We start from the raw sequence: 12,268 nt of genomic DNA on the forward strand, positions 1-12,268 counted from the left end.
GCATTCTGTGAACTAAGGAGATAAGAACGGCTAATCATTTACAGTTCTACATGTCCATTCATTCATCCATTCAAAATTTTGAATGGATTTTACTATTTCCTTAAATACTTTCTTCAATTATTACATTATTGCACTTTAAAAAAACAAAATATTAAATTAATTTCAAATAAAATAAATAATTAAATAAAAAAACGAAAACCGGTAACATGGTTTGAGTTAAAGGCGAAGTCATTTTATTGGTCAGTAGAAGCTCGTAGGCCAAATAGTTTATAATTGGCACATGGAAAGAGAAGTTCAAACCTCTGATTCCAGACTGGAAATTCTGCCCCATGTCATGGGCACAATAGGTCTGCTATGAACCACCCTGCTGCCTGGAATAGGCACTAGATGGTCATTCTGTAGGTGTGTGGGTGCCCTATACCCTCCATATACACTGTCACTGGGATGTCCCATGCTTGGGAAGATGTTGCATAATTCAGCAGGTCCAAATGACAGTGGGCTCTGGTAGACTGGCAGCTCTGGGTAGGAGTAGGGTCTATGTACCAAACTGGATGCCCTTCTGACAGCTGCCACGTTGTGGAAAATTGCTTCTTTGTAGGAGGGAAGCCTTGTGGACTGGCTGTGTCTGAGCTTCTGACTTTTCCTGGAGTTTCGCTGGAAGGCGTGAAGGTAGTTGTGATCCATCGGTTGGGCGTAACACAGGGTGTTCTTCACCCGTCCGTGTACGTCCACGCAAGGGAACAGGTCGGGTATAGTTACTTGTGGGGAGGCTGTGGCAGTGGATCTGTCACCTGGGAACCGAACTCTGTCGGGACCCCAAGTGGCTTTCAGGAATGAAGGTCTGCGATGAAGCTTCATTTTCCCTATCAGAGGTATATCATCAAATGTGGGGTCAAAGTACGTTTTGACGCAGGAATTACAAGCTGTGTCTGCGGCTGCAAAAGGATTTTCGCTAAAGGATGAGGACAGGTGGTTTTCAGCAAAACTGTTTGCTTCGTTATGACATGTTGATTGGTTTTTATAATCGTGAAGCCCCCTCAGATCCATGGACTCCACCAAGAGATTCTGGGGTCTCTTTTTCCGCCTGACGGCATCTGAGAAATCGCTGTGACAAGGCTTGTGGTGTTCGGTGTAGATGTCTCTATATGGGACAAAGGAAGAACCAGGATGGGCCAGGTCGGATGGAGGATCATGCATGGCTAGATGAGGTGTGCTCAGACTGGATACAGGAAGCATACCGTCATAGAGACCCCTAGTCCTGGCGGGAAGCGTGTAGCGAAGTGGAGTGGGCCGTGTTAAAACTCTGTGGTTTACCATTGGTGGTGGAATAGTGATTTTAGTGTGTTGCAATAAAGGTGGAGTTATGGAACGCTGCATGTGAGGTATGTGGTTCTCCGTGACATTAGTAATGTAAGAGAAGGGACCAGGAACTTTTTCAGTTGTGGTCACCAATGGGATACGTGCTGGCAGGCTGCCGCTGTGTCGACTCCAGTTCTCAATGGTCTTGGTGGCATTGTCCAATGAGTTTTCCACTTTGGCTGAGGAGACAATGTCCTTGGCTGTCTGCAGCATTTTCAGCATGTTGGCCTGGGCGTAATTGGCTGTGATATCTGGATTCTGTATGCTGGTAGATCTGCCAATATCTTCGACGCCATTAAAGCAGCTGTATATGCCCTGAAATGTAAAGCATCATAATGTCCAGTGAACAGTGATTGTGGATTCCTACAGTGAAATGTTATTTTGTGGGCAATACTTTGAATTCATTCATGTCACTGCAGGATTTTATAATGAATCCTTATATCCATTATAATGATTAATATAGCAGATGATGTTTTTGTGAGAGAAAGATCAGTTCAAAATACATTTTAGATTTTTACTAGAATAATATGCTTATACTTAATTTACCTAAACATAACAAGTAGCCTAAATGCAACAGACATGCATTATGCATTAGGGCCGGGTAAAAATATTTTACCTGTATAAAATGCCAGTGTAGCACAATTCTTAAAACAAATGACTCTAATGAGTCAGTTCTTTTAATGAGTAGTTAAAAAAAAAAGAGTTTGAATCAATCTGAAACACTGCCCTACATAATTTGCAGTAATTTTCTTTCTATCAGAAAACATTCAAATTCAAGAAACATTTCTTATTATTATCAGTGTTTGATGAAAAGAAATTTAAAAAGTACAGCATTTATTTGAAATAGAAAGCTTTTGTTACATTAAAAATGTCTTTATTGCTTCTTTTGATCAATTTAATGCATCCTTGCTGAATAAAAAAGTATTTTGAAAAAGTATTTTATTGAAAAAAAAAAAATACTTAGAAACAAAATGGACATATATTCAAATTAACTGAAATCAAAACAAATCAAAACTGGAACTGAATCAAGTTAGAATCTTTATTGATACCCAGCCCTAATTATCATTGCATTGTCTAAAAAAAAAAAAAAAAATTGTATTAAAATGTAAATCAGCAATGCAATCTTACCCTGCTAATGGCCAGCAGGAAGTCTAAGTGATCAGACTTGCGGACAGAGTGCCTCAGTTTCCAGTAAAGTAAATGTTCCCAAGCAAAGACCAGCAGGCTGAGGCCCATGGCCACGAGCAACATGTAGAAAACACCTGCCATGTTGTCTATGTCTAGTTTGGAGCTCATGACCTCGTTTTTCTCATTCTGGCATATTCCAGACAGCCATACGGTCTCCAGTCTCTGTGTGTCCCCTGCATGAAAGGAAACAGGGTCAGGAACAATGCCAGAAACAGCGGCAGTCAAAGACTACTCAACTATGACAGAAACAAGTGGATACTGTAAGAACCACATATGTGCTTCTGCTCCAAAACCTAGTAAGCTGCCTACCTAGATATCATTTTAAGACATCATATGTGTGTTGGCTGTTCCAAAAAATAGCTAACTAAGTTTAGGCAATATTGCATGGACTCTTCAGGGTGAAGGCCATTGCAGAAAGCATTGTGTAAAAATATGAAAAAATAACAATAATAAAAGAAAATGTAATAAATAAATACGATTAAATTCAATTTAATAATAAAAAAATGCACTAGGCAGCAAGGTAGCTCTCTAGGTTTTAAAACAGAGTCCATTTCTACTGTTCAGTGGAGGCTCTCTTATATCTGTAGCTTGCATTGACATTTCATATGTAACCTCTCAATTCTCAGCACATTGTTTTTTTTTTTTTACAGTAAGATGGGATTGTGATAGCTTCCATGCTGGGGCAGAGGATATTAAGTGTGGACCAGTTCCGGTCCCCCAAGTGCAATTTACCATCTCCCAAGTACTGGAGGAGAGCCAGGTCTATGGGGCGCTTCCAGCGGGAGTCCTTCTGCAGAGCAATGCCGTAGCCTGTGGTAGCAAACACCTTCCCACTACCAATGGTGACCAGCTTGCAGCCCTCATCCTTGCCAGCCATATAATTAAGAACTGCTGCATCATATATGAAGGCGTCCAACTTCCTACACGGAGGACAGAAATGAGCCCAAGGCAAATGGCTTAATAATTACACGTAATTATGTCAAGTAAATAATTAGCGCTTGTTAATTTATACTCCTTTTTTCCTTGACAAATGGGGAGCGATACATTATTAATGCTTGGCTGTTTTCCACCTGTGTTTCACTGACCTTAGATCTCTGCACCTCGAAAATAACTAACAAAATTGCTTCTAAATGATGACTATAATGACCAATGGAATAAATCTTATCAACCAAACATTTCACTAACATAAAAGTACCATGTTTTTGGACATGTGCTATGGTAGTACCATGGTTTTCTTTGAAGCATCTTGAAATACCATGTAAATGGTACCACCATAGTACCTTTTAAGCGAATTCTTCCACACAACCACACACACATAAAGTGTTATTGCTGAAGCCCACCCTGTCTTAAGGCTGTTGAGAGCTTCTTCCACTCCCTTCTGGTTGTATTTTATCATGTGGGTGTGCATGTCAGGGTAATTGCTTCGAATGTTCCTCTCTGTGCTGCCGTTTGGGACCGTCCCAAAGCGAAAAGGAGGATAATGTTCCTGGGGTTTTTGAAACTGAAACAAAAAGTAATAGATGGCATTTCAATTGTTTAGCTGAGGGAGGTTGCGGTTTAACCTTGATAGTGTAGATCAACACAGATTACATGGACTTTACACAGAATCACCTACTGCCCGGGTGGTAGTGACCTTGCGGAAGGATATCAAAATTATTGCTCTTATATTTTTCTCCTCACTGATTCATGCATTTGGACTGTTGGCAATAATTCACTCATATTTATGCACATTAGACTGAATAAGGGATAAAGCAATTCGCACTAAGTGACTATATTAAACAAAACTGCTATTTTTGTCAAAACTTCTCAAATTCTTGCCTACAATGCATGAGATTAAAGGGTTAGTTCACCCAAAAAGGAAAATTAGCACATAAATTACCCACCTCATGTCATCCTAGGTGTATATGACTTTCTTCTTTCAGACGAATCCAGTCGGAGTTGTATTAAAAATTGTCTTTGATCTTTCAAGCTGTTTAATGGCACTCAGCGGGTGTTGCAGTGCTTCAGTCCAAAAGAAGTGAAATAAAAAGTGCCCATCCTTAATAAAAAGTGTCTCACACGGATCCAGGGGGTGAACAAAGGCCTCCTGTAGCGAATCGATGCGTTTTTGTAAGAAAAATAGCCATATTCAAAACGTAATCACTTTAATCTAGCTTGCGCCAACAGTTGTACACAGAAGCAGCTCCAGGAGGATGACGTATGAGGTCAGCGTTGCGCATTCGCCGGTGAGTCTCGTGAAAACCAACGTTTGTTAACAGGAGCAAAGGAAGCAAAGTTTCCTTACTTTAGCAAAGGAAAACCAGTCTCCTCTTGGCTTATATAGAAATCCTCCGCTTCCGCATTCGTCCCTTCTGAGTGGCGCATGCACAAAGCCGACCTCCATACGCCATCCGCCCGGAACTGCTTCCGTTTATAACAGTGAGCGCAAGCTAGATTAAAGTGATTATTAAGTTTTAAATATGGATATTTTTCTTACAAAAACGCATCGATTCGCTGCAGGAGGACTTCGTTCACCTGCCGGAGCTGTGTGAGACACTTTTTATTATGGATGGGGACTTTTTATTTCACTTCTTTTGGACTGAAGCACTGCAACACCCACTGAGCGCCATTAAACAGCTTGAAAGATCAAAGACAATTTTTTTATATAACTCCGACTGGATTCGTCTGAAAGAAGAAAGTCATATACACCTAGGATGACTTGAGGGTGAGTAATTTATGGGCTAATTTTCATTTTTAGGTGAACTAACCCTTTAAGCAGTCAGAAGGCAGGATGTTCAACAACATAGAAATATGCATTTTATAACACTACTATATTATGTTGGTTCTAGCATCTATTAGCATGGCTCCAAGCGCTTGTGTTTGTGTTTTTTAATCTATGAACGATTAATCTGTTGTTGTTCTTCCCTGAGGTCCAATTCTCAGTTGCATAATTTTATGGATTTCTGTTGCTTCTAGTGTTTTCTTATGAAAAACAATGAACAAAAATGTTAGTGATCCTGAGATTATCTTTGAGACATCAGTGACAGGGAACTTTGAAAGGTGCCAATTTACTGATTTCAATCAAGCTTTTGTCTTGATGCTGAATTGTCTTCATTCTTTGACAAAAATGAATTGCTTGGCTTACGAACAATTAAAAAATGACTTAGCCCCTGAATAAAAAGTTGACAAATCATCACAGTTTGATATTTTAGGTTCAGTTTCATTTTAAAATCTTGTTTAATATTTAACATACTAAATATGGATACTAGGTGTAACCAGACCTTGCCTTTCAACTTTCTTTCAGAACTTTTTTTAGCCCATATTTGCTATTACACACACAAAACACATCAAAAGGTATCCAAATACAGCCTCACTGTCATACAGCTCATTTACAATTATATAACACTTACCTTTTTGTCACTAAGTCCAGACACAGTGTCAATGTACTGCTCTTGGATCATGAAGGCAGCTAAATTGGCTGTGTAGCTGGCGAGGAAGATGACAGCAAAAAAAGCCCAGACCAGGACCATAATTTTGCTGGTCGTGCCTTTGGGGTTTTCAATAGGAACAGAGTTGTTGAAGACGATTCCCCACAGGAGCCAAACAGACTTCCCAATGGTGAAGGTTGGACCCCCAGGGGCTATAAGGGAGGTACATTACAATATGAATATAAAATAATATGATTAAATTATATACAGTCAAAAGTTTTCATAAAGGATGCAAAAAAACAAAAGAAAATCTATTTCAAATAAATGGTGTTCGTTTGAACTTTCTATTCATCAAAGAATCCCAAATAAAAATATCACAGATTCCACAAAAAAAGCAACACAACTGTTTTCAACATGGATTACAATAATTGTTTCTTAAGCACCAAATCAACATATTAGAATGATTTATATAATACACATATGTACGTCCTATATAACAGATGCTCTGTCTCTTTTGATTGAATTAGTCACAGATCAGTCCACATGAGCAAACTTTCTTTTCTAGATCCACCTTGACATCAGTTCTTAATGTGGTTCTTGTGTCTCACACACAGCCACAGAAAAGCCAAGCAATCAATCAAAGTCAAATTAGCAAAGCGACAAACGTTAATTAAACCTCCGAAAAATGACCTTTTACACTAGGAGACAAGTACACACCCTGTCAGCTCGGTTTATGTGGATTGATTAGGCTGCTTCCACAACTATTCTTCCTCTCCTAGAGCTTTGTGTCTGATACAGAGAATACTGTTTGAAAGACCAAGGCTGACCTTTGGCACTGACAAGGCTCCGGTTGTAGCCAACAGGGCTGAAGTACTCGAACACGAACACGGTGACTGCCACAACAGTCAGGCACATTACGAACATCATAACCCACACAGCTGGACTGTAAGGCTCTGCAAGACAGAGAGAAAGACACGTTTCAGTTCACAGAAGACAAAATACAAAAATGATCTAATTAACTGACTAAGATCTTGTACATAACTTATAACTTGTTTTTGTTTGTGATGTAAATGATGTGCAGGTAGCATAAATAATGAACAAATTAGCAGAGTCAAATGCTTTTTTGTGTGCATAGTTTGCGATTCATTAGAGAATGTTTTATTCTCGATTTAATTAAAAATGTTAATCTAATCACATTCTACTCAAAACCACCACTGGTAGGAAATATTTAACACTGCCTGCAAGCATCTCTCATAGTCTATGTGAAGGTGGTCTTGGAAATAGACGGCTAATGATGACTTCTCACCCAGGAAGGCAGAAGGTGAGACTGTTCCATTGCTTCTGGCCACCATAACACTAATCCCAGTCTCCACAAACGGCACTGAAAAGTCAACAATCTCTGACCGCTCCTCATTGATGGTAAGTGAGCCAATTGCCATATCTGCACGCTTGTAGAAGACCTTGAACAAGGAGAAAGAGTGAAAACTTTAGGCAGTCATCAGTGGCATACCAAAATATTACAGGCCTCTGTCGACTGTGAGATGGGACTCTCCCACAAATTTGGGGGTGATCATTAAAAGTTACACATTCAATGGAGAACTTACTTCTAGACAATTAATAAAGTACTTTCGTCACTTTTCGGCAGAAAACAATAAAGCTGTAGGCCACAAGGCAACGTTAACATGGTGGATAGTATGTCTGGACTGTATTCATACTACTAAGTATGAATAAAATCTGGACATAACTATTCCCCACGTTGACGTTACCTTGTGGCCTACAGCTTTATTGTTCCCTGCCATTTACAATTACAATGACTCTGCCATGGACTTATGGGATAGTAAAATGTCCACACTTCAGAATTTCAGTGGAAAGAGTTGGTCATACATGTATTTTTCATTATTCATACATAATACTCATTTGACACTGCTTTTCACGTACTATATTGTAGACATATTTGGATGTAGAGAATGTCTCCATGCAGTATTAAAGTCAAGTGAAAAAATGTACTATCTATTAGCTAATTTGGAGTAAATGGAATAAAACTGCTCAAGAAATTATAATATAATTAATATATTTGTTTGGGGTCAGTAAAAAAAGGATGGAAGGATGCATTAAACTGATCAAAAGTTCTAAAGACTTACATTATTAGAAATGTTCAAATGAATGCTGTTGAACTTTCTATTGATCAAAGTATTAAGCAGCACAACTTTTTGATATTAATAAGAAATGTTATTTGAGCAACAAATCAGCATATTAGAATATTTTTATTAGAAGGATAATGGGATACTGAAGACAGGGATACTGGTTGCTGAAATTCAGCTTTGCCATGAAAAGAATAAATTACATTTTAAAATATATTCTAATAGAAAATATTTCATTTTAAACTGTAATAATATTACTGTATTTGTTATTTTATAATATTACTGTTTTTACTGTATATTTGATTAAATAGATGCAGCCTTAGTAAGAATAAGAGGCTTCTTTCAAAAACATAAACAAATAATAATAAAAAAAATCTTTCCAACCCCAAACATTTGAATGGTAGTGTATAATACATATATGTATGTAATGTATACTGGCTCATAAGAGTGAAAAGGACCTCTATCTTATCTGTCTTGAACATCAGTGTCAGCCATGTCAATAGCCACTATAAACGTGACATAGTACTGAATGTTTTTGTGGATATCACAATTAAGACTGTTGCTATAATAGCCACTGGTTTCCATATTCCAATTTCTTCAAGGAATAGAATTGGACACGAACCACTATCCCTGTCATCACACAACTTGTAGCATTGCAAATCAGTGTTGACAGATTTGTTTTGCCGTCACCCGCAATCAGCCTCATAAATGAAAATTCCTTATATCACACTCATGTCAGTCCGGAATTACTATCTAGCTATTATATAATCAGTATTTATCTCATTTAATGATTTATTTCTCACGCAGTGTGAAAAGCATTTAAGCTTTGTATGTGGAGCGAGGGTTTGCTATCTTTAAACTCATCAGCATGTGAGCAGATGCAGGTGATGGGAACCGATGAAGTGATCAGCAGCTGTGGAAGACACTTAACCACCGGATTAAGTGACACTACACGCAGCAGGAGGTCACAGGATGAAATGTGTCAAGATCGCATTTTAAAGCCAGTTATGCTCCATGAATGCCCTTAACAACTTTAGCTGCAATAATTGGAGGTTTCAGAGATCTGTTAAATACAGAAAGAAAACAGGGTGTGAGTAATGTTAGGAAAAGCGCATTGACACTGTCATAGGAAGCCAATTTATTTTTCGTATCACACTGTAAACGGTTTTATTTTTATATTCTCAGATGTTAATTTAGCTCATTTCCCATGAGCTCTGAACTGTTGACATGTTTGAAGTGAGAGTGCGTTTATGTGAGAAAATGAGAGAGAGAAAATGTGCCATTTCATACCTCTCCAATCATCCCATTCCAGATGCCACGGACCATCTTGCCATGTTTCCCATTTGTGACCAGATAAAGGTCGTATGAAAACTTGATGGTGCGTGAGAGCTTCTTTAGGATGTCTATGCAGAAACCTTTGCAGCAGAGTTTGGTGTAAGGCTCAGTGTGACCTGTTATACTGCACATACGAAAAAAATAAAATAAAAATAAAACATTACGATTTTTAAAAACAACAAAGGTAAATTAAGCCAAATGATAGATTTACATGAGAAATTGTCTCAAAATTTGTACACAAGTCATATGGACCCCTTTTATGTCACTACTAGGATGCTTTCGCATCCTTTTTGAAGCCTGAACTTTTCATGTTCCTTGTAACCTTGTTCTTTGTTTTAGGTGATTTTTCCTTTAACCCAATCAGGAACCATGGTTGAAAAGGTTAAGTCTCACATGCTTCCATTCAACATTTGGTGAAGAGGATCAAAGCTTATGGTTCTAGGGCAAAACATATGGTGTGACACACATCTGAAAGAAAGATTATGACAGAAAGGCTAATTAATTATAACTGGAATAATACAGACATGAATACTGAAAGAGGAAATGATATGTGCTGCCATAAGAGGACATGAAGAACATCAGAAGACGTCATATACAGAGATAAAATGCTATCTATAGTACTGTATATCTGAGGACTTTTCTCTTACTGACTTTACATAATTATGTTTACCTTATATCCTTAAGCACATATCTATGTAATCTTATTTCCACCACAGGATAAAAAAATAAAAAGTAGTTGTGACTTTTTCCTCACAATTCTTAGTTTACATCTCGCAATTCAGATTTTTTCCTTGCGGAACTTTGAGATAGAATCTCAGATGTGCAAGTTCTTATCTTATAGTTTTGAGTTTATATGTCACAATTCTGAGTTGAGTACAAATGTGTGATATAAACTCAGAACTGTGAGTTAATATCTTGCTATTCTAAGTTTATATCTCAGAATTGTGAGAAAAAAAGGAATCGTAAGATACAAACTCGAACTGCGAGAAAATAAATTGCAAGATATAAACAGAATTGCTATTCTTAGTTTATATCTCAGAATTCTGAGAAAAAGTCTTAATTATGAGTTTATATCTTCCAATTCAGATTTCATCTTTAAAAAAGTCTCAGTTCTAAGACAAAAAGGCACAGTTACAATAAAAGTTTTTTTATTCTGGGGCTGAAATAAGCTTCCATACATAATAGTAGATATATACAGACTCAAAAAGCAAATAAACAATGGCTCTCCTCCGCAAACTGCTGTAATTTAAAAACCTGTAGCCCAGAATCTATAGCAACTGTGTCTTGGTTGTGAGCATTCACAATAAAATGCCTGAAACAAAGCGATGGCCTCCATTAACCGTTAGATGCTGGAGGCACTCAGCAGAGAAACTCTGAGAGCAATAATGATACATCACCTCTAACCTCCCCCAGACCTCCAGCATAATGAGCTGTACGAGGAGTGGACTTGGGGCGGAGGGCCGGCAATGCAGGGTGTGTGGCACTGGCAGCAACCATAACAAAGAAAGACAAATGAAGTGTTTGGAAAGATGAGAGCCTCCCTCTGCAAGCGGTCTGGACATAACATAAACAAGCCTGTCTCTGTTCTAGTCTGTCTCACCACCTGCAAACAGTGCTGGCGCTTTGGGTTAAGTGGGCTGAGAATTGAGGATGAGCTGTTTAATCAGTCAAACACATACACAGACATGAAGCACAAGGGACAGAGATGAAGAGAAAGTTGGTGTCAAAGAGCAGCAGTCCGTTTCCTGGCATAATGGACACAGGCACATGAACACACTTGGTGCCTAATCAGTGCCAATCAATTATTGCTCCATTAAACAAAGTTAATTACAGTACAGTACATTGAGTAATATGGATCTCTGTTATCATTGGCGTACAGTCAGTTATTGTGAAACCATCGCAGCTGGATGAGACAGTGGCTTGACCTATCTATTGCAGAAATGGGTGTAGCACATCGATCTGGTTGTAGTGGAGTAATGCATTTCATATCCAAACACAGCGCCACATTAGTTCCACAGTCTGCTGACCTTGATATCTACGTGGCATTACAAATGCCAGTGACTGCACTGGATGCTCTGGTGGTGCTGACTTTAGAAAGAATATACCATATAGTGGAGACCTAGTTTACACTATCGATTAGAAGTTTGGGGTTGGTAAGAAAAGTGTATTTTGCTCAGCAAGGCTGCTTTTATTACCAAAATACAGTAAAAACTATTAGTAATTTTGTTACATTTTATTACAATTTAAAACAACTGTTTTCTATTTTTTATACAGAAGTCAACATTTGAAGTGGATCAAAGAAGTGAATCCTAAAACGAGAACGCATTTTGGTTTTAGGTTTTAGAACAGCTTTGATGAAAGGTTTTGATCCACTCCAAATGTTGACTAGTATATTTTGAAATGTAATTTATTCCTGTGATGGCAAAGCAACCATTCTTTCAGTCGTTAGTGTCACATGATCCTTCAGAAATCTAATATGCTAATTTGGTGCTCAAGAAACATTTTGTATTATCAATGTTAAAATCATTTGTGCGCTTTAATATTTGTGTAGAAACCCTGATACTTTTTCATGATTCTTTTGTGAAAAAAAGTGAATTACTTGCTAAATAAAATTATTATAATTTTTTTATTTATCAATTTAGTATAGGGACCAATTCTCACTATTAACTAGGTGCTTATTAGCATGCCTATTATTAACATACTGGCTGTTGAACCAAAAACAAAAATTCAGCATCAAACAAATTCTGCATGATCATATTTCATCCCTAATCCTAAACTTAACAACTACTTTACAAACTATTAATAGGCAGTAAATTATGAGTTTTTTGAGGCAAAAGT

At 37.8% G+C, this 12,268-nt stretch overlaps 1 protein-coding gene across 1 annotated transcript in view; it reads right to left on the reverse strand.

The window, feature by feature from the left end:
• Window positions 1-244: 244 nt before the first annotated feature.
• grin2cb (glutamate receptor, ionotropic, N-methyl D-aspartate 2Cb) overlaps window positions 245-12,268 on the reverse strand; it is a 41,064-nt gene continuing 29,040 nt past the window's right edge. The window contains exons 6-13 of the mRNA XM_016251942.1: window positions 9,386-9,554; window positions 7,261-7,414; window positions 6,782-6,907; window positions 5,937-6,166; window positions 3,888-4,048; window positions 3,280-3,467; window positions 2,488-2,720; window positions 245-1,674 (exon numbers count right to left, since the gene is read on the reverse strand). Coding sequence (XP_016107428.1) covers window positions 295-1,674; window positions 2,488-2,720; window positions 3,280-3,467; window positions 3,888-4,048; window positions 5,937-6,166; window positions 6,782-6,907; window positions 7,261-7,414; window positions 9,386-9,554 — 2,641 coding nt within the window. The 3' untranslated portion in view covers window positions 245-294. The remainder of the gene's footprint in view (window positions 1,675-2,487; window positions 2,721-3,279; window positions 3,468-3,887; window positions 4,049-5,936; window positions 6,167-6,781; window positions 6,908-7,260; window positions 7,415-9,385; window positions 9,555-12,268) is intronic.

The sequence above is a fragment of the Sinocyclocheilus grahami genome, unplaced genomic scaffold (assembly GCF_001515645.1).
Source record: "Sinocyclocheilus grahami isolate Dianchi unplaced genomic scaffold, SAMN03320097.WGS_v1.1 scaffold26.1, whole genome shotgun sequence".
Taxonomy (NCBI): Eukaryota; Metazoa; Chordata; class Actinopteri; order Cypriniformes; family Cyprinidae; genus Sinocyclocheilus; species Sinocyclocheilus grahami.